This window comes from Molossus molossus, unplaced genomic scaffold, assembly GCF_014108415.1.
Source record: "Molossus molossus isolate mMolMol1 unplaced genomic scaffold, mMolMol1.p scaffold_m16_p_3, whole genome shotgun sequence".
NCBI classification, from domain to species: domain Eukaryota; kingdom Metazoa; phylum Chordata; class Mammalia; order Chiroptera; family Molossidae; genus Molossus; species Molossus molossus.
In genome coordinates this window covers 38,337,846-38,355,770 of record NW_023425366.1, presented here as the reverse complement: position 1 = coordinate 38,355,770, position 17,925 = coordinate 38,337,846, and the positions used below count along the sequence as shown (strand labels likewise).

At 57.7% G+C, this 17,925-nt stretch overlaps 1 protein-coding gene across 1 annotated transcript in view; it reads right to left on the bottom strand.

The window, feature by feature from the left end:
* Positions 1-17,925, bottom strand: part of SLC9A3 (solute carrier family 9 member A3) — a 49,279-nt gene that overhangs the window by 4,308 nt on the left and 27,046 nt on the right. The window contains exons 2-10 of the mRNA XM_036280591.1: positions 11,961-12,263; positions 7,951-8,111; positions 6,002-6,080; positions 5,145-5,322; positions 4,259-4,479; positions 3,010-3,212; positions 2,379-2,468; positions 2,186-2,256; positions 906-1,035 (exon numbers count right to left, since the gene is read on the bottom strand). Of these exons, the coding sequence (XP_036136484.1) occupies positions 906-1,035; positions 2,186-2,256; positions 2,379-2,468; positions 3,010-3,212; positions 4,259-4,479; positions 5,145-5,322; positions 6,002-6,080; positions 7,951-8,111; positions 11,961-12,263 (1,436 nt within the window). The remainder of the gene's footprint in view (positions 1-905; positions 1,036-2,185; positions 2,257-2,378; positions 2,469-3,009; positions 3,213-4,258; positions 4,480-5,144; positions 5,323-6,001; positions 6,081-7,950; positions 8,112-11,960; positions 12,264-17,925) is intronic.

The window sequence follows — 17,925 nt, the reverse complement described above, 5'->3', positions numbered from 1 at the left end:
ACTGCACTGAGAAGCCCGGAAGCGCAGCCAGGTGTGTGGCCACGGGGAAGAGGCCAGTGGGACTGCATGTCCCATGAGGAGTGGAGTTAGACCTGAGACCCGTCATGACTTATGTGCCATTTGACACACCCTGAGTCCCAACTGTGAGTGGCTGGAGGCTGCTGCTAGGGCAGTGGTGTCAGAAACAGCAAGATGCACGTGTCACCATGCAGCCGCACAGCATGCTCATCCCTTGGGCACTCAGTGCTCGCTGAGCCCTGCTCATTGATAACACACCCTGGACGCATGGGGGTGGAGAGCCTTTCCAGAGACCTGGGGTGGACCCATTTACCTGGAGAAGGCAGGGAGCTCTGTGAATGCAGGAGAGTCCTGCTCACCTGGACGGACGTGGAGATGTTGAGATCACTTCAGAACCACAGCCTGTCCACGGGTGTGTTCCTTACTTACCCCACAGGACTTGAGAAGACATCCTTGCTGCTTCCCCCTGTGTGTGCCTGTGTGCCCACATGTGTGTATGCATGTGTATATGTGTGCATGCATGAGCATGCATGTCTGTGTATACATGTATGTTGGGAGCCATGGCCCCATAACTCCCTACCTGGCCTCAGAGGTCAGACCCACCAGCACCATAGAGTGTCCTACAGAGTAATGGGGAAGGTTCTATGCCTCAGCTTCCCATGCATGAGAAGGAACTGTGACATGACCCCTTCCCAGGGTGCTGGAGGACCCATGAGCCTCAGATAGACTTGTGGCTGGGCCATCAGCAATAGCATGGTACCACCCTCAACTACTCCCCCACCCATGTTGTCGGGTGCAGGAAGACCCCAGGGGCGGTCCACATCCCATGGCTGAGTCCTGCATCAGCCCCCACCTCCAACATAGAGAACATGTGGAGTGTCTGGTACCTCGGCCACATAGCTGATGGCATCCTTCAAGTTGAGCTCATGGAAAACATTGAGGATTCGATCTCGTGACTTCTGGGCTGACCTTCTCATGAGGATTTTGCTGAGGAATTTTCTATCAAAATTGGACCACCTGGGGGATGGAACCAGAAGGTGTCAGCACCTGGTGGGCTGTGGCTGAGGCCCGGGCAGGACAAGGCAGGGTGTTCCCCACCCACCACCCAGACTCGCTGACTGTGGTCTCCCAGAGCGGGTGGACCCTTCTCTCTCCCTGGTTTTTATGTATATTTATAATAACCACAAAGGTGAGTTTTAAAATAAAATTAATAAACAAACCACCATCAGGCCTATTTCACAATTCTATACTTTCTTCCTACCTTTTTTTTTTTATCCTCACCTGAGGACATTTTTCTATTTTTTGTTCAGGTAGAGTGGGAGGGGGAGAGAGGAAGAGAGAGAGAAACATCGATGTGAAAGGAACACATCGAATGGTTGCCACCCGCACGACCAACCAGGGCCGGGGACAAACTGCAACCGAGGTACATGCCCCTAGCGGGAACCGAACCCGGGTCTCTCGGGACCGCAGACCGACGCTCCAACCGCTGAGCCAAACCGGCCAGGGCTCTTCCTACCTTTCTATCTGATGACATTTATGATTAGAATGTACATAAAATTGGGGGTTCAGTTTTCTCATTTAATTTGATATTGCAGAGAGTTTTCCAAGTCACTACATAACCCTCCAAAAAGGTGGGCTGAGGACAGGGTGGGGCCAGGTACGAGCAGGGGACCGAGTTCTGGCTACAGTGACAGAGGCACACTGTACCTGCATGAGGCACAGGCGGGGGAGGAGACCACATTCCCCCCAACCCCCAACCGCGGCCCTCACACTTGGAGAAAACCAGGCTTCCTAGGAGTTTTTAAATTCAACGCAGTTAGAACAGTGACCGGCTGTTTGGGTCAGAAGAGGAGGTGGCTGGGACAGACTTGAAGAGGAACCTCGAGAAGAGGCTCAGGGCACTGGGGAGGGGGCACCCTGGGCAGGAGGGGCTCCGTGGAGAGGAAGGGGAGGAGGGGTCCCAGGTGGAAGGGGCTCCTTTGAGTGTAGTGTTCTTCCATATTTGGGGTTTGGCAGGGTTAGGGTTAGGTGAAAGGCAGTGTTCTCCCTACCCTGAGGGTCCTATGGTCGGTCACTGGATAAAGGAGGAGGGAGGGAAAGGAACTGAGGCAGAAGGGCCTCCCGAGCTTTCTGGTTCATCCCATCAGGGGCCACACCAGCCACTTACTTGTCTCTGAGATAGTTGTGTCCGATTTGCCCTGAGATGTCCTCGATGGCCGAGAGGATGTGGTCGAAAGCCTTTGCAGAACAGACAGGAGCCTGGTGTCACTTGGAAGCCCTCCCTGTACTTCTCCCCATGCCCGCCCCTTCCCCCGGTCCTCTCTCCCTCCCGCCCCGTCCTCCCTCCTCACCACCCCTACCCGGCCATGCAGCTTCTCGTTGAGTTTGGGCTCACGGTGCTCGCGCCTCTTCACCTTCAGCCACTGCACCAGGGGCTTGATGGTCAGGCCCTGGGAGACAGGGGTACGCTGACCCTGACAGCTGGGGCAGGCCCCACTGCACCCCACTCCAGCCCACTGGGCCCCCCGTGTGGGGATCCACACCCGATCTACCCGCACCCACGAGGGGTGAAGTGGGCCACCCTTATCCAGGGACCTGGCAGGTCTGTGACCTTCCCTGCAGGGCGGAGCCCCCAACAGCGCCTGCGGGTCCACTGATGCCTCTTGAGATCCCCAAATCTACTCCTCAGATGAGTCTAAAGCAAGGCCAGGTGGGCTGGCATGATAGTAACTGGGGCTCCGTTATCCAGTGACGGCTAAGGAAGGACATTTTTAAGCCAAATTGTGCTTCCTCCCTTGTGGGGCCACATGAAAACCTACAAAACAGCTCCTAGTTACTAAAATTATAACATGAAATTAGGGCCTGGAGCTTGGAAAGGTTCTTTGGAGAGCATGGTGCTGGAAGGGCCTGCCCCTGGCGGCCGGCAGGGTCGGGCATGGAGGGCCATCGGGCGGACAGTGAGGTGTGGCTGGCCCGGGGCTGAGGGGCTACCTGGAAGATGACAGTGAAGTAGATGACAACGATGGTGGTGCTGACAAACAGCTTCTTCTCCTTGACCTTGTTCTCATCCAGAAGGACGACCAGGGCAAAAGCCACAGCCCCCCGCAGGCCGCCATAGGACATGACCACCTGGTCTATGATCTCCAGCTGCACCATGCGGTACCGGTTCAGAATCCAGGTCTGCAGGACGACGCCTGCAGGGACCAGACATGCGCTCAGCTTCCACAGAGGGCTGTGTGCCCCGCGTCACCCTCCCTGGCAGCCGCTGCCCTTGGTAGGTAACATTTAGGAATTCCCTCCTAGGAGGGAAGGTGGTGACAGGTGACAGCAGTAGCTAGCAAGGGGATGGTGAAAACTCTAAGTGTGGCCCCTACTCACCCCTGTCCCCTGTCCCACCTTGGAACTGTGCCTCTCTCTGGGGACACTCCGAACACTTTCAGTCTGCGGTGTGGGCTGCTGGGCAGCTCTGATATTCTCGGGTCTCACTGGGCTGAGGCTGCGCTGGCCAAGGCCTTGCCTCTTGATGCCTCAGGCAGCAGGAAGAGGGTGACCCTACCCCAACGTGGCATCTGCTGCCTGGAGCCCTTAGTCCTAACCCAGGGACCAGGGTGAGCAGCTGTGATCACTGGGAGCCTCTCTCACCCCCACTGGCCCCCATCAAAGCTCCCAAGGCACCACACACCAGGGATGGTGACAGGTCCTGGGTGGGGGCAGCAGGGGCTCCTACACTGTCGCCAAATCACTCTGCCTCGCCCAGAGTGAGTCAGTGGGACACCACATGGATTTCCCTGGGTTCTGGAACCTTCTATCCTGATCCTCAGCTGTCCTACCTGTTTCACGGTGGCGAGGCCACAGGAAGGCATGGACCTTCACTGAGGACTACTGATGGTCTGTCTGAGGCTCCCCAGGGACTCCTGAACCCACCCTTCACTGGGCTGGGGGCCAACACCAAGTTCCTGGTTCCCATGGACTCCCCACAGCCAGTGCCTATGTCACCTGGCCATTGTCTTCCCCAGGGTTGTCCCCCACACTGTCCTCCCGCCATCTCCCATCATCCTTCACAGTCTCCCACCCCCCATCTCTCCACCCCTCCATCATCCCCCATCATGCCCCATCCCCACTGTCTCCCACCATCTCCCATGGTCCCTAGGGTACTCCTGTACCCCCTCATCATCCATGGTACCCCCATTGCCACACTGTCCCCCACCACCTCCCTCTACCACCCCCACCATGCCCTCACCGATGGCTCGGTACACGGAGATGAAGACCAGCGTCAGGAGCACGAAGGCCGTATTCCACTTCCAGATGCCGGGGTCCACCGCTGAGATGCCCAGAAACATGAAGATGATGGTCTCGGCCCCGCTCGCCAGCATCTTCATGGTGTAGCGCACCGTAGTGGCCGACTGCTCCGAGATGTTGGCCTTCACATACTTCTGACAGCAGATGCCGCAAAAGGTGATGCTGGAGGGCGGGACAGCAGGCCGTGAGGCTGCGGGCCGGTCCCAAGACCCAGCGCTTGCCCTACCTGGCGGCACCCCAGGACCTCTGTGTCCTAGAGAAGCATCCACCTCACCGGTCAGCCCTTCTCTCCATGAGCTCGGGGCTCCTACTGGGGATCAGCACCCTGAGCTGGGCCCACGTGCAGCTCCAGTACCCCAGCATCACTGCCATCTGACTATGAGCGTCTGGGACTAAACTCTGAGCTGCAGAGCAGGCTGCCTGCTTCTGTCCAAGCTGGGTGGCTGGTTCTGAGGGGAGGCACAGGGCAGGCCCCGGAGGTGGGGGTGGGGGGCAGGAACACAAAGCCCCTCCCCTCTGGCTACGGCTCTGACAATTGCATCAGAACTCCAACTCCCTATTTAAAAAGCCAAATAGATCAAATTCTTCGCCCCCACAGTGACTTTCCACCCAGCTTGGGCAGCGGGCCAGGCTGGATGACGGGCTGTGAATGTGAAAGGCTGTGCCTTCCAGAGGGCTAAGGGAGCACAGGCGCCACTCCCGCCTCCCCCTGATCTGGGAGGGTCCTGCTCCCCTCTACCTCTCTGCGTCCACAGCCCACCCCACTCAGCAAGGCCGCCGGGGTGTGCTCCGGGCTCTGGGGCCTGTATGAGCAAGGGAGGACTTACGCCAGGATGGCTGACAGGGACAGCATCTCGGAGGTGAGGTAGGACAGGTAGGAGATGACGAACACGAAACCAGGCTCAATGATGCGCACGTGCTTGGTGAAGCGGGTCACCAGTGAGAGCAGGAAGGCGAACACGACCCCCACCAGCGTGCCCCCCAGGCTCACCACGAAGAAGGACACTGCAAGGGGCAAGGGCGTAACGCTGGGTGGCCTAAATGGCCCTTTGTGGCCTCGGCGTGGCCTGACCCATGTGGCGTGGGCCAGGCTGGCCCTCCTTCCAGGCCATTCCTCATGGCAGTTGCCTGGTAACCCCCTGCACGGAGTGCCAGCAGCTCAGCACACAAGAGGCCCATTCTCTGGAAGAAGCCTGGATTCCTCAAGCCTCAGTGTGGAAAGCTGGGGAGGGGACAGTCCTGCAGCCCACAGGGGGCCCAGCTCCCTGCCCCATCACAGAGAGAGCACTGTGACAAGTGGCCCTCTGGTGTGGGTTAGCAGCAAGGACCAAGCCCTAAACCTACAGGCACAGACTGACTGTCACTATCCCTACCCAGAGGAACACCTAGGACCCCCCAGGACACCAAGACCCACATCATCCAACCTAATATTCCTGGTGGGTCTAAGGGGCACTGACCCTGTGGCTTCCCAGGGTGGCTGGAACCCAGAGAAATCGTGTTTGTGAAACACACTGAGGACAGAAAGGACTGTCAGGCTGCGGGTCCCAGGGGCAGGACTGGTGCCAAAGCCTGGCCCAGCCTAGCTCCATAGTCCACAGAGGCTCTGCCAACAGGCGGCCTGCATCCTGGAGAAAGAGAGGCTACCCTGGCATTCCCCCGACACATGGACCCACCAACCACACACCTATGCCTTTAACGCAATCCACGCCAGTCACCTTGTCACCACCCAGCGCCACGAAAGATTCAAACACGGTGTACAGGACCTGGGGGACAGAGAGGCAAAGCAGACATGGGGTCAGCCACCCATCAGCACTGACCCCTCCCTGTCTTGGGGCCCAGGCCTTTCAGGACTTAGGGCTGGAGAGAGGACTTGTGGCAGCCGTCTATTTTGGACCTGCAAACTGCTGGCGGGAAAATCATCACGGGGCAGTAATGGTCAATGGGAAGCAGGCCAAAGGTGAGCCAGCAGGTGAGAACCAGGAGGCAGAACATTCTGGAAGGAACTAGAACCTTCAGGAGCAACCTGGCCCTTTCCTACCCTGGGCAAAACAGGGGTGGCCACAAAGCTAACCCACTGGGTTGAATTCTCAATTGCATTTTCCAAGACAAACCCAGAGTTTCATCTTCAGTGAATTCGCTGTTATGTTGCCCCCTGATGTGGGCCACACCCCCTGGCTTCTTTGCATGTTGATGTTTAAACCTTATCCCACCAAGACGCTGAGATAAACGCCCAGAAACCTTATCCTAGGCCTGGGTTGTGGAGACAGCTGTGTTTTCTGCTCCACCCCAAGGAAGCCAAGGTGCTCCCGGGGTAGGCTGCAGGCCCCTCGGGAGGAAACTTATCTCTGTGCCCCCAAGTCTGTGCTCTCCAGGACCCCCAAGGGGTGGGTATATGAAACTGTCTCCAAGGGAGACACACAGGTGCTGTGCACAGGGACAGGACACACACATGAAGGTCACTGGGACCAGACCACTGCTTCTCCGGCCTCTTTCTGACAACCCAGGAGGGAGGGCCAACCGCAGGAAGTAGGTGCAGAGCGCCCTGGCTCCGGCAGGGGATCACGCCCCCCAGAGGCACGGAGCCTCAGGACAGGGTAGCCTCAGGCCTGAAGGGGCCTGCCCTGTGTTTCTGATTATGTCTCAAATTACTTTCAATTCCCCGGAGATTATCTCATCTGCTGCATAAGGAATCTGGTGCCATCTGCCCTGAGGCTCTTCAATCTCCTGAATCCTGAAGGGACTTCAGAGACAAGAACTTCTTAGAGAAGCCACAGGCACTTTTAGAGCAATCAGGGCATTCTAGGTCCCACCGTGTCTGCAAGGTGTGGGCTGAGGTGGTGGACGCGGGGCATGCAGCCTGGCCCAGAGCCAGCTCAGAGACTCATCACTTGCAGGGAGGTTGGGGCCCAGTTTGGGGATGGGTGTGGAAAACTGCAAGATGGCCACAATGCTGAGCTAGTTCCTCATGTGTCATGAATCTCGCATTCACTTCTCATAGGGGCCTCCAGCCCCTGCCCACTCAGGCCCTGCCAAGCTCCCAGGCACCTCCTCCTTGAGGGAAAACCAGCCTCCGGAGCGCACTTTCAGCTCAAGCTGATCCCCCCCACTGATTACAGTGAGGTTTTGTTTGTTTATGTATTCATTCTCTTCGGAAAATCAGGAAGGAGGGCACCAACCGTGGACCCAAAGTTAAAGACCCTCTGCTCTGGGAACAGAGACCACGGGATTTCAACAGTGAAACCACCACCTCGTGAAGGAATGGGGTGTGTGTGTGTGTGTGTGTGTGGTGGGGATGGGGGGAGTGGGAGGGGTTGCTAAGAACTGTGAAAGAATGAAGAAATCTGATTAAAAGAACCAGTGGTTCGGAGGTAGGAAGAAGCGGAGGAAAGGACCCCCAGTGGAAGAAGCCCAGGGAAAGCCGGCTAACCACGAAGCCTGGGGGGCGTTGGGGCCCAGGAGCTACTCAGGTTCTGTGGGCAACGTCAGCAAGGCTCCCCTGTGCTGACCGCACCGAGGGACACTGGGGGGCCCCGGGAGCGTGGGCTCCGCATTTTCCAGCAAAGTTATTAGGGTTTCCCCCACCCACAGCTTTGAAACACTCTGTGGCAAGGCCACCCTCCCCCGCTCTCTCACCACGGTGACAGCGTCATTCAGCAGTGACTCCCCAAAGACAATGATGAACAGGACCTCGTTGACGTGAACCTCCTCAAACACCGCCAGTACGGCCACCGGGTCCACAGCAGCTATCAGGCTGCCGAACAGGAGGAAATCCAACAGCCCAATGTTCAGGTCTCCTGGGAGACAAGCGGGGCATCAGTGAGGGTCCCTGCAGCGTCCCCTGGCTACCGGACCTGGCGGAGAAGAGGGGCTGTGGGGAGCGGAGGCAGGGGCCCCTCGCTGGCCTTCCCAGGGCTGCCTCAGGTGCTGGGCTGGGAACCCCCCGAGTGGGGACTCGACTCAAAGAGGGCTCAGGCTGGCTGGTGTGGGAGCCTGGATCAGACCACTGGCCTCCCTCAGAGGCTCCCCCAGTCCTTCAAGAAAGGCAGGGAGCAGCAGCCCATCCGGAGGAGACTGACCGCCCCGCTCTCTTCGTCTCCCCTTGGGCCTGGCTGACCCCTCCCGGCTGGCTCCCGAGTGAGCCCCCTGCGGGCAGACGCGGGGCTCAGGTGGTGCCTGGCTCTGAGACAGGCAATCAGGCCCCAGCCCTGGGGAGTTGGCTCCTCGGTCAAGGTGAGTACAGAGGCAGGGTCATAGGGGCTGGGAAAGCATCGGGGGACTTGATGGGGTGGGAGAAGGCCTCCCAGGAAAATGATGTCTCAGCCATGATTGTAAGTAACCAGGACCGGCCTAAAGGGAGGTGATGCGGTTGGGCAGGTCCCACAGGCCATGCCTGCCCTTGGGAAACCCCAAGGGCCCCCAACATGAGCAGCTACAGGGGGACAGGGGAGAAAGGAGGGGAGAGAGATGGATGACACATCTGGGGGTGCTGGGAGGTGAGGAGCAGGGGCCAGAGGGAGGAAGGAGGCCCCGGAAGGTGTGGGCCCGCGCGGAGCCCAGCCCCTGCTTCCCTCTGCTGCACGGCTGCTGCACTGGGGGTTCCTGGGCGCCCTGGGGTGGGGAGGTCACGCTGAGCTGCACTTTCACCCTTGCAATCCTCCCAGAGTTATCTCAAGTCCCAGGTCACAATAAGCCATGTGCAAACCCCATTTCCCAGCGACGAGCCCACAACCTCAGGAGGTGCATGCGGGTGCCTGTCTGGCTCAGTCTGGGTGTCGGGCCTGCTCTCAAATGGGCTCGGTTGGAGGAGGACCCTGGCTGTAGACCTTCCTGCTGCCTTGTTGGTGGTGAGTCCCCTCCCCAGCCTGAGTGGACCCCAGGGGCCCAGGAGACGGTCATGCCTTGAGGGCAGGAAGAGGCCCATCTACAGGGCAAGGGAGCTAGAGGGCGGTGGGAGAGCTGAGTACAGAGGGCCGAATGCTGCCCAAGGTCTGAGATGGGGGCATCTGGGGAGCCCAGCGGTTCCTCAGGGCCCAGCCGTGCCCCTGGGGCCCCCAAGGCCTGAGATGGGGGCATCTGGGGAGCCCAGCGGTTCCTCAGGGCCCAGCCATGCCCCTGGGGCCCCCGAGGTCTGAGATGGGGGCATCTGGGGAGCCCAGCGGTTCCTCAGGGCCCAGCCGTGCCCCTGGGGCCCCCGAGGTCTGAGATGGGGGCATCTGGGGAGCCCAGCTGTTTCTCAGGGCCCAGCCGTGCCCCGGGGGCCCCTCAGAGAGGGTGGTCTCTGCGGAGAGGTTTGACTCCCAGAGGGAGACTCTGTGAAGCTCCTAAAGCTCCACAGCCTGGAGCCGCACCACTCTCCTGAAGAAGTGACAGGTGGTAAAAGAACCAGCTGCCCTGGCTGGTTTGGCTCACCAGTTAGAGCATCAGCCCGCAGACCAAAGAGTCATGGATTCGATCCCAGCCAAGGGCATGTACTTCGGTTGCGGTTCATCCCCAGCCCTGGTCAGGGTTGTGTGAGAGGCAACCAGTTGATGCGTCTCTCTCACATTAATGTTTCTTTCTTTCTCCTTCTCTCTCTCTCCCTCCCACTCTATCTAAAGATAAATAAAAAAATATCCTCCGATGAAGATTAAAAAAAAAGAAGAAGAAACAGCAGCTTCTAGTGAGTTTAAAACGCCCTATCTGGCATGGGGATCATAGGTTTTGCTTTTCTACCCCAGATGCTGTCAGTGTGCAGATGTGCACACAGTTCTCCCTGAGTTCAAACACCAGGGACTTCCAGATGCACACTCTGCCCGGGCCCATCAATCCTTAAAAGACGCCCTGAACGTCAGCCTTGAGTTGTGGTGGACCCTGACCGACACAGTGGTACATTCCAGAAGCCAGCCACTCCAAGCAGGACACAATCTGGGGCCGGGAGCAGCCTGCCCTCCTCCCTGGCAGGAGAGTCCACCACCCACTGGCCCTGCCAGGACAGCTCTGTGGACTGGACTGTGGGCTCATGGCCACCAAGCTTCATGTTCTAGCCCCTCTCTCCACCCTGCACAAGAAGACCTGTGTCTTCACACCCCCCCCCCTTCCCCCGCAGGGGCCTCTCCAACAGCCCGGAGCTTCTGCAGGGCCTGTCCCTACGCTGGCTCACCCAGACAGTGACCCCGGACGCCTAGGCTGACCTTCCTCGGAGGGGTGCACTGGGCCTTGAGCCACTGGTCTGCCCAGATGGATCCCTGCCCTCCTAGCTCCGTTGGCTCCCTGCTCTGTTTACCAGGAAACAGAACAGACACGTTGGCCCCTGGGTACTGCTGTGCTCCATGGCCTGGGCTGACGCCCAGCCTGACCAGCTGTGTCCTGGGTGCCAGTCACAGGTATCCCTGCTCTAAACCCCGAGACTTTCCCCTGGGCACAGCAACCAGAGATGGCCATGTCACCTCAGGTAGGTCCTGACTACCTAAAAGCATCAAAATAAATGTAAACTAATCGCACCACACGGGCCTGCAGCTTCTAGGCAAGTGTGACCTCATGTCACCTTTGGTAGGTCTCTCTGGGCTGGGACTGGTGGGTGGTGCCAACAGTGGGGGCGCTTGAGGGAACGTGTGTGCTCCCCGTGGGGTAAGGACAAAGTCCTGAGGTGACAAATGTGCTAGGCCAGGTGACTATTCTTGTCAGGGGAGCTTTTGTTCTTCTTTCTCAGTGCATCTCCTCTGTCACTAGGAGAAGAGGGGTTCAGATGGTGCCTCGTGTCAGGTGATGCGGGGCTCTTCCTTCAGTCAGATGGGACATCGCTGATCTGGGCTCACCCCCCTGAGTCTGGCTCCGATGGAGGGAGTATGTGAGGTGGGCTGCGTGCTCAACAGGCACCCACGGGTGCCGACATCCGCCCTCTCACCACCCTGGTTACCCCGGTGCCGGCCACCCCATGATGCAACAGGGGCAGCTGTAACAGCCCCAGACAGGCCAGAGTTTAGGGCTGCACCACGCAGGCATGTCTGTACAAGGCCTCAGGTGAGCCCCTGGCCTCACCTGCTCCAGTTTCCCAGGTAGATAATGAACAACTCCCAGTGGGTGGGGTGCACCTCACAGGTCCGCCAGGCCAGGGCTGAGTTAAGTAACCAAACTGCAGGAAACACAGCAGGGGAGTAGCTTCGAGTGCATGTGAAATGGCGTGACCTTTTCTCCAAGGTTTGGGAAGAAAGGACACCCCGATGTTTGGCTCAGGTGGGTGTTTATGTGGACTGTGGGGCTCTGCCAGAGGGGCCTCCTCCTCTCTGTCCCTGGGGGCTCAGAGACAGGGGGTGGGGCCGAACCCCATCTCCTTGCCAAGGGGAAGGGACAACAACAGGGCGGTTCCCACCAGTCTAGCCCACTGGCCTCCCTGGTCCAACAGGACTTCATTCCAAGCAGGACACACACCTTGGCCTGGGGAAGCTGGGCTGTACACGGACCAGCTGTTTATGACTTGAACCTTACTCTAAACAAACCAAGAGGGCTAAGTGGACATTTCTCACTGACCTGAAACACCACTTTTTTGGTTTGTGTTCTGCACCTTGAGCTTTCTTAAAGAGGGCTGCTCGGAGCCCACTGGCAGAACCCACCCTGGTGTAGCGCAGTCCAGAGAGCCTGCCTGGGGCACAGGGGTGCCTACTCACCCATCAGGCCGCTGAGGAAGACGCCGTAGAGGGAAAGGCCGGTGGTGGCCGCGTTCCACACGGTGCCAATGACGGCATACAGCAGGATGGTGCCCAGGTTGCCGAAGAAGAGACGGTTGGGCATGAAGTAGCCGGCGTCCAGCACAATGGGTGGCAGCAAGTAGAAGAAGAAGACAGTGGGCGTGAGGGTGAAGGATGCGATGTGGTCAGCTGCCCAGACGATGCCGCCAAGCACCAGGCCCACCACGATGAGCAGTGCGCTCTCAGGGACCACGCTGGTGACCTTGTGGGACAGGTGGAAGCCTGCGGGGAGAGGGGCGTCAAGAGGGCCAGGACCCCTTGGGGGGGAGGGGAGTGGGGTTGGGAGCAGTGGGGAACAGGAGAGTGGGTGGCTGGAACCCCATGGGGAGGGTGTTGGGGACGGGGACCCCATAGGAGAGGATGTCCTGGCACAAGGACAGATACGCGCTCCAGAAGCATCCAGTGGATGCTTTCTTCTGTCCCACTCACGTAGCCTGGAGGCCTGGCCAGTCCGATGTCAGGTGCCCCCTTGGGACCTGGCCAGGGTATAACCTCCTCAGGGGTCTCCCCATCTCCTGCCCAGAGAATGGCCCCCTCCCAGGAACAGAGCCTTCTAAGGCCGGGGTCTCCAGGGCCCCAAAAGAAACTAGCTCCACCGCCCACATTCTAGCTTTCAGGGGACCGTGACCTCCAGAGGTCTCCCTGGCCGAAGCTGGCCCCTGGCCCCCTGGGCCATCAAGCCTGCCAGGATCTTAGGGTGTGAACTCCCTGCCCACACAGGCCTGTTAAAGTGCTTTTCTCGGGGACTCTAATACACTGCTGGTGGGAATGCAGACTGGTGCAGCCGCTATGGAAAACAATATGGTGCTACCTCAAAAAATTAAAAATTGAACTTCCATTTGACCCAGTGATCCCACTGCTGGGAATATACCCTAAGAAGCCTGAAACACCAATCAGGAAGAATATATGTACCCCATGTTCATAGCTGCACTATTTACAATAGCTAAGATCTGGAAACAGCCCAAGTGTCCACCAGTAGATGAATGGATAAAAAAGCTGTGGTACATATACACAATGGAGTACTATGCAGCGGTAAGAAAGAAAGATCTCTTATCCTTTGAGACGACATGGAGGGACCTGGAAAGTATTATCCTAAGTGAAAGAAGCCAAGCAGATAAAGACAAATACCACATGATCTCACTTATATACGGAATATAATGAACATAAAAGTCTGAGGAATACAGTAGACCCAGACACATGGAAGTAGGGCACAGACTGACATCCTTCAGAAGAGGGGATGGGGGGTGGGGGGGTGGGAAGAGATAAACCACAGAACTTATATGCATGTATGCATGACCAATGGACATGGACAACTAAGCCGGGGACAGGGGGGAGGGGGGGGTGGGGGGGGGGGTGCCAATGGGGTAAAAAGGTAAAATATCTGTAACAAAAAAATAAATAAAATTCATAAAAAAAAATAAATAAATAAAGTGCTTTTCTCTTTTGCTCTATTAAGACTCAGGCACACAGTGATCATTCCTACATTAAGCCTGAGTCCGATGTTGACAGAAGCGGCGGACTCTTGCTTAAGCAACATGTGGCATAATAATCTTTCTCGTCTGCTGAGGGGCAGTCTTTGAGATTCTGAGGAGAGCTGTTTCCTGACAAGACCCCAATCCCCAGCAGGGGGTGGGGAATGCGGAGCCCAGGGTCCTGTCCTGCCAGGGTCCTGCCCTGTGCAGACCCTGTCCCACCTCAGGAAGAGTTCTTGGGCAAGGCGGGAGGAGGTGGCCGGCTCGGAGGCTGGGTCCTGCTGGTTCTGACCCAGCCCCACCCTGGCTGTCAGGTTGCTTCGCCCCTCCCTGGCCTGCTTGCTCACTTGTCATTCCCAGTCAACGTGGGGGCTCCCGCGATGGAGGTCTCCTGGGCTCGCTGCGGCTTCTTTCCCACGGACAGCCCTCTCCGACCTGGCTGAGAAGCCGAGTGACAGGCCTAGCTCAGGCCCTTCTAGGTGCCGTGGCCTCGGGCCTGTGGTCAGTGACTTACAAGGGCCCTACTCGCTTGGTAAGGATCAGGTTTCAGCTAAGAGAGGCAGGATGGGTAGTGCTTCTGGGTCATGCCTGAGGACAGGTGACAAGTGGCCCCAGAGGGTGACCACCTGAAAGGAGGGAGGTTATTTCTGAACAGGGAGGGCCGGTTTTGGGGATGCTCAGGTCCGGCCTGGCTGCTCCGCAGGAAAACATCCTGACCTCACCAGATTTCCGGCTCACACTCCCTGGAGGGAGTTCTCCCTGAGCTCGGGAGGGGCCATGATGCGGTAAGAGAGGACAGGCACCCCGCACGGCCTCCCTTGGGCCCAGCTCTGCTCCCACATGACGGCATCTGAGAGCCCCCATCCTCCCTTGGCAGCAACCGGCCTCCCAGTCCTGGCACAGGCTGGCCGTGGCGAGGGCACAGAATCGGCTCTTCCTGGTCGCATGCTCCAACTGCCCTGGGCCCTGGGACACTGGGGGCTGCCCTGGGCTTTAGGAAGAGACCCGGGAGGCCTTGCCCTCCCTGTGTCTTGTGGCCCCAGCATCCCAGCACACAGGACAGCGCAAGAACCCTGCAGGTCCCAGAGCCCCACTCCAGACACCGGCTCAGCGAGTCCTGGGCCATCCCAGGAATCTGCATTTTGACGGGTCGAAAGGCCCCTCCCTGGTGGACGCTGGAAAGGATTGGGGCACATGTCCTTCCATCCAGACTCTCCCTAATTGTTTATTAATGTCCAGAGAGAGCCAAGCTGATGGTCTTCTCTTCTTTCCTAACGGACTTGGTGTCCAGGAGCTGGGTTTAGAAGGCCAGAGGTCCCTGCTCCTGGCGAGCCCCGCTTCTCTGTCCTTGGCTGGGCCACTGGGGAGGGAATGCCTTTCTCTGGGGTGGGGGTGCCATCCTCTCCGCCCCCATGGGTTCCCAGGAGCTCCAAGCCAGCCACGTTGGGGGCCACCCTCCTGGAGGCTTTAGTCCCATTCGCCATTCATAGAAGTTGCTGTTTTCTGTAAAATGCAGGTTTTCTGTCCTCCGTGTGCTGGCCAGGCTCTAGCAGAGACTGTTGTGGTAAACCTCCTCCCTTGTTCCTCCTGCATTGAAGGGCCAGCAAAGCTGCCACAGTAGCTGGGAGGCCAGGGTCCTTGGTGCCCACTGGTCTGTAGGCCTCTTGGAAGATGGAATCCAGTGACCAAAAGACACAGCACCGAGGACCCAGGGTCAGGCTTGGGGGCAACTCTGGAAGGCAGCAAGGGATCCCCAGAGCTGGCTCAGGGTGTGTGGTCAGGACTTAGTGTTTAGTCACAATCTCTCCAAACGTAGAGATTCACCACGGACCATGAGCATTGTGAATTTACCTTGGACAACTGAAGGGCCAGCGGGGTGGGAAGGTGCTGAGGGACCAGGCTTATCCTCAAAAACAACAACAAACTTTGCACTTTAGGAACTGGAAGTCCTCGCTGGCACCATCAGCTAATCCTTGGCTGCATTCCTGTATGGCAGCTGGTTACTACAAAACCGTATTAATTTGGGAAATGAGAGGATGAGGGACAGGCCAAGTTCAGGACAGATGCTCCTGCTCAGAGGTAAGCCCTGAAAATCCACAGAAAAAAGTAATTTGCATTTTTTTCCCTCACTGAGAAAGAAACACATGTCCACACAGTGCATTGCACGGGCACCTGTTTCTGAAGTTCTGCCGTCAACGCTGGGCACGCTCTGGGGGTGGCATCCTGGGAGGGGGCACATTTTCAAGTTGAAGGCTCACCTGCTTTCTCCTGAGTGGAAGTGCTTGTTACACCTGCCCGTGGTGAGGGGTGGGGGCCCTGTCCTCATCCCAGGCAGGTGAGAAACAGCACCCCCTACCTCCGTAGATTTAATCTAACTTCTCTTCACATTTGGGGGACATTTTTTCCTTTTCTGTGACCTGTTTCTTCACAGCATTTTATCACAACTTCACGTTTTCTTATCGACACGTTGCTCTTCGTGTATTGATTGGTCCAGGGATATCTTCACTGTCAAAGGTATGGCCACTTATATTTTTACTTTGTTTGTGTTGTTTTGCTATATACAGACGTCTTCTCTTTGGGTAAGTCGGTTGATCTTTTGTTTCACGGCTTCTGAGTTTTGTGTTATGCTTCAAAAAGCCATCCCTACCCCTCTGATTTCTACTAAATGTTTAATATTCGATTTAACAAAGAAAATATTTAAAAATGGTTGTGAAACTGAAGGGCCTGCCCAGTCCCAAAGAGAGTCTTCCCTGGAGCCTGAGTGTCCGTGGACAAGTCACTGCCCCTGTGGCTGGGGCCCAGCCAGCTGCGACATCGTGGTCTCTCCCTTCAACCACACTCTGTTGCTGTGTCCCAGTGGCTGGGTTCCACCTGCTCACGTCTGCAGACACCTTCCCGATGCCTGTGTTGCAGGATTGTGTCCTGGGCTGCACGGCTGCCCATCACCTTCAGGCTGAGCGGCGTGAGGAGGAGGCAGGCCAGCTGCTTTTACTGACTTACTTCACCTGTGCGAATCCCCCGTTGGCCTGTTTCTTTTGGACTGGTTATCAGAAATGTTCTCATCCTTGAGAACATCCCTGCAGCAAGGAAAGCTCTCAGTGCCGATTTTCCTTCTTTCCCCTAATACTGGGGACATCTTCCCAGCTGCAGTTTCTGGCCTCCCTCCACTGCAGTGATCGGCCCTGTTCCCGGTTTGTCTTTGCGGCTGGGGAACGAGAGGAGGCTGGCAGTCTGAGACTGTCCGGGTTCTCCAGTTCCACCCACAGCGCGGGGTCTCTGGTCGATGGGCTTTCTGGAGCGTGTCCTGCCAGCATGGGACAAGTCAGGCCCACGGGCAGCCACCCTCATCTCCCGTGACCACCCTCGGACGGCAGGCTGCATTGTAATGAGTTAATTAAACTGCAGACTTGATAAGTTTAAAGTGGCAATTTGCTAGTGGTTTAGCAATTAAGTACATAATGGGCATTTCAGGAGTCGGAAAGCCAGGTTCTGACTCCAAGTGCCTGCGGCACCGCTCCTGCTGCTCTCCGGCCAGGACCGGCCCGCCGGGGGGCCCGGCCCGCGGACACAGGCAGGAGCTCCGCGCTTGGCCAGGGCCCGAGTCACTGCAGGCCACACCCGTTTTCTTGCCTGCACATTCCCAGGCCGGGGTGCTAATACTCAAGTCTCAGGGTTATTGTGAAGATGTACCCAGCTAATGAGGTGGAAGCAACTGCTAGCACCACGCACGGGGCCTTTCCTTGTTCCCTGCACAGCCCGCAGCCCGTGGGAGCAGAGGTAGGGAGAACACCCACCCAGTGCTTGTGTAGCAACCTCCCGTCTACCAACTTCGTCACAGTCACCACCAGGGGCAGCTTGGTCTTGTGGGGGGGATGCAAGGACAGCACCAGGGTGGCGGGAACAGGACACAGAGCGGTCAGGACAGGGGCTCCAGGCTCTTGCCCTGCTCCTCACCACTGTCCTTGTCACCAGAAGACCCAGCACCTCAGTCCACGCTGTAGGAAACTTGTGCTCAGGTGGGCTTGGCTACCTGGACACCATGGCAGTGGGCGGATCCTTAGCTCCCTCCCAGCCTTTATTCTCTTTACCGCCAAAGAGACAAGGGACCAGCAGGCACGTGTGAGCAGTAACCTGGTCACCTCCTCTGGACCCACAGCTCCGGGCTCCACGTCTGGCCTTTCCAAGGCCTGAGCCACAAACACAAAGAAGGGCCTAGTATCCTACGTGCACGCACTACCAGAGTGGCCTTGATTGGACACGAGCACATGGTGTAACCTTGTGCATCAAAATTCCATGTTGGCTCGGGAGAAGCCAGACCCTTCCTGTAGGAAGGGCAGAAGAGCTGTACTTTGTGTGCCTCGTGGTATGCAATGGGCAGAGCGCCATCCAGCTGTCCATCAGCTCTGGGTGTC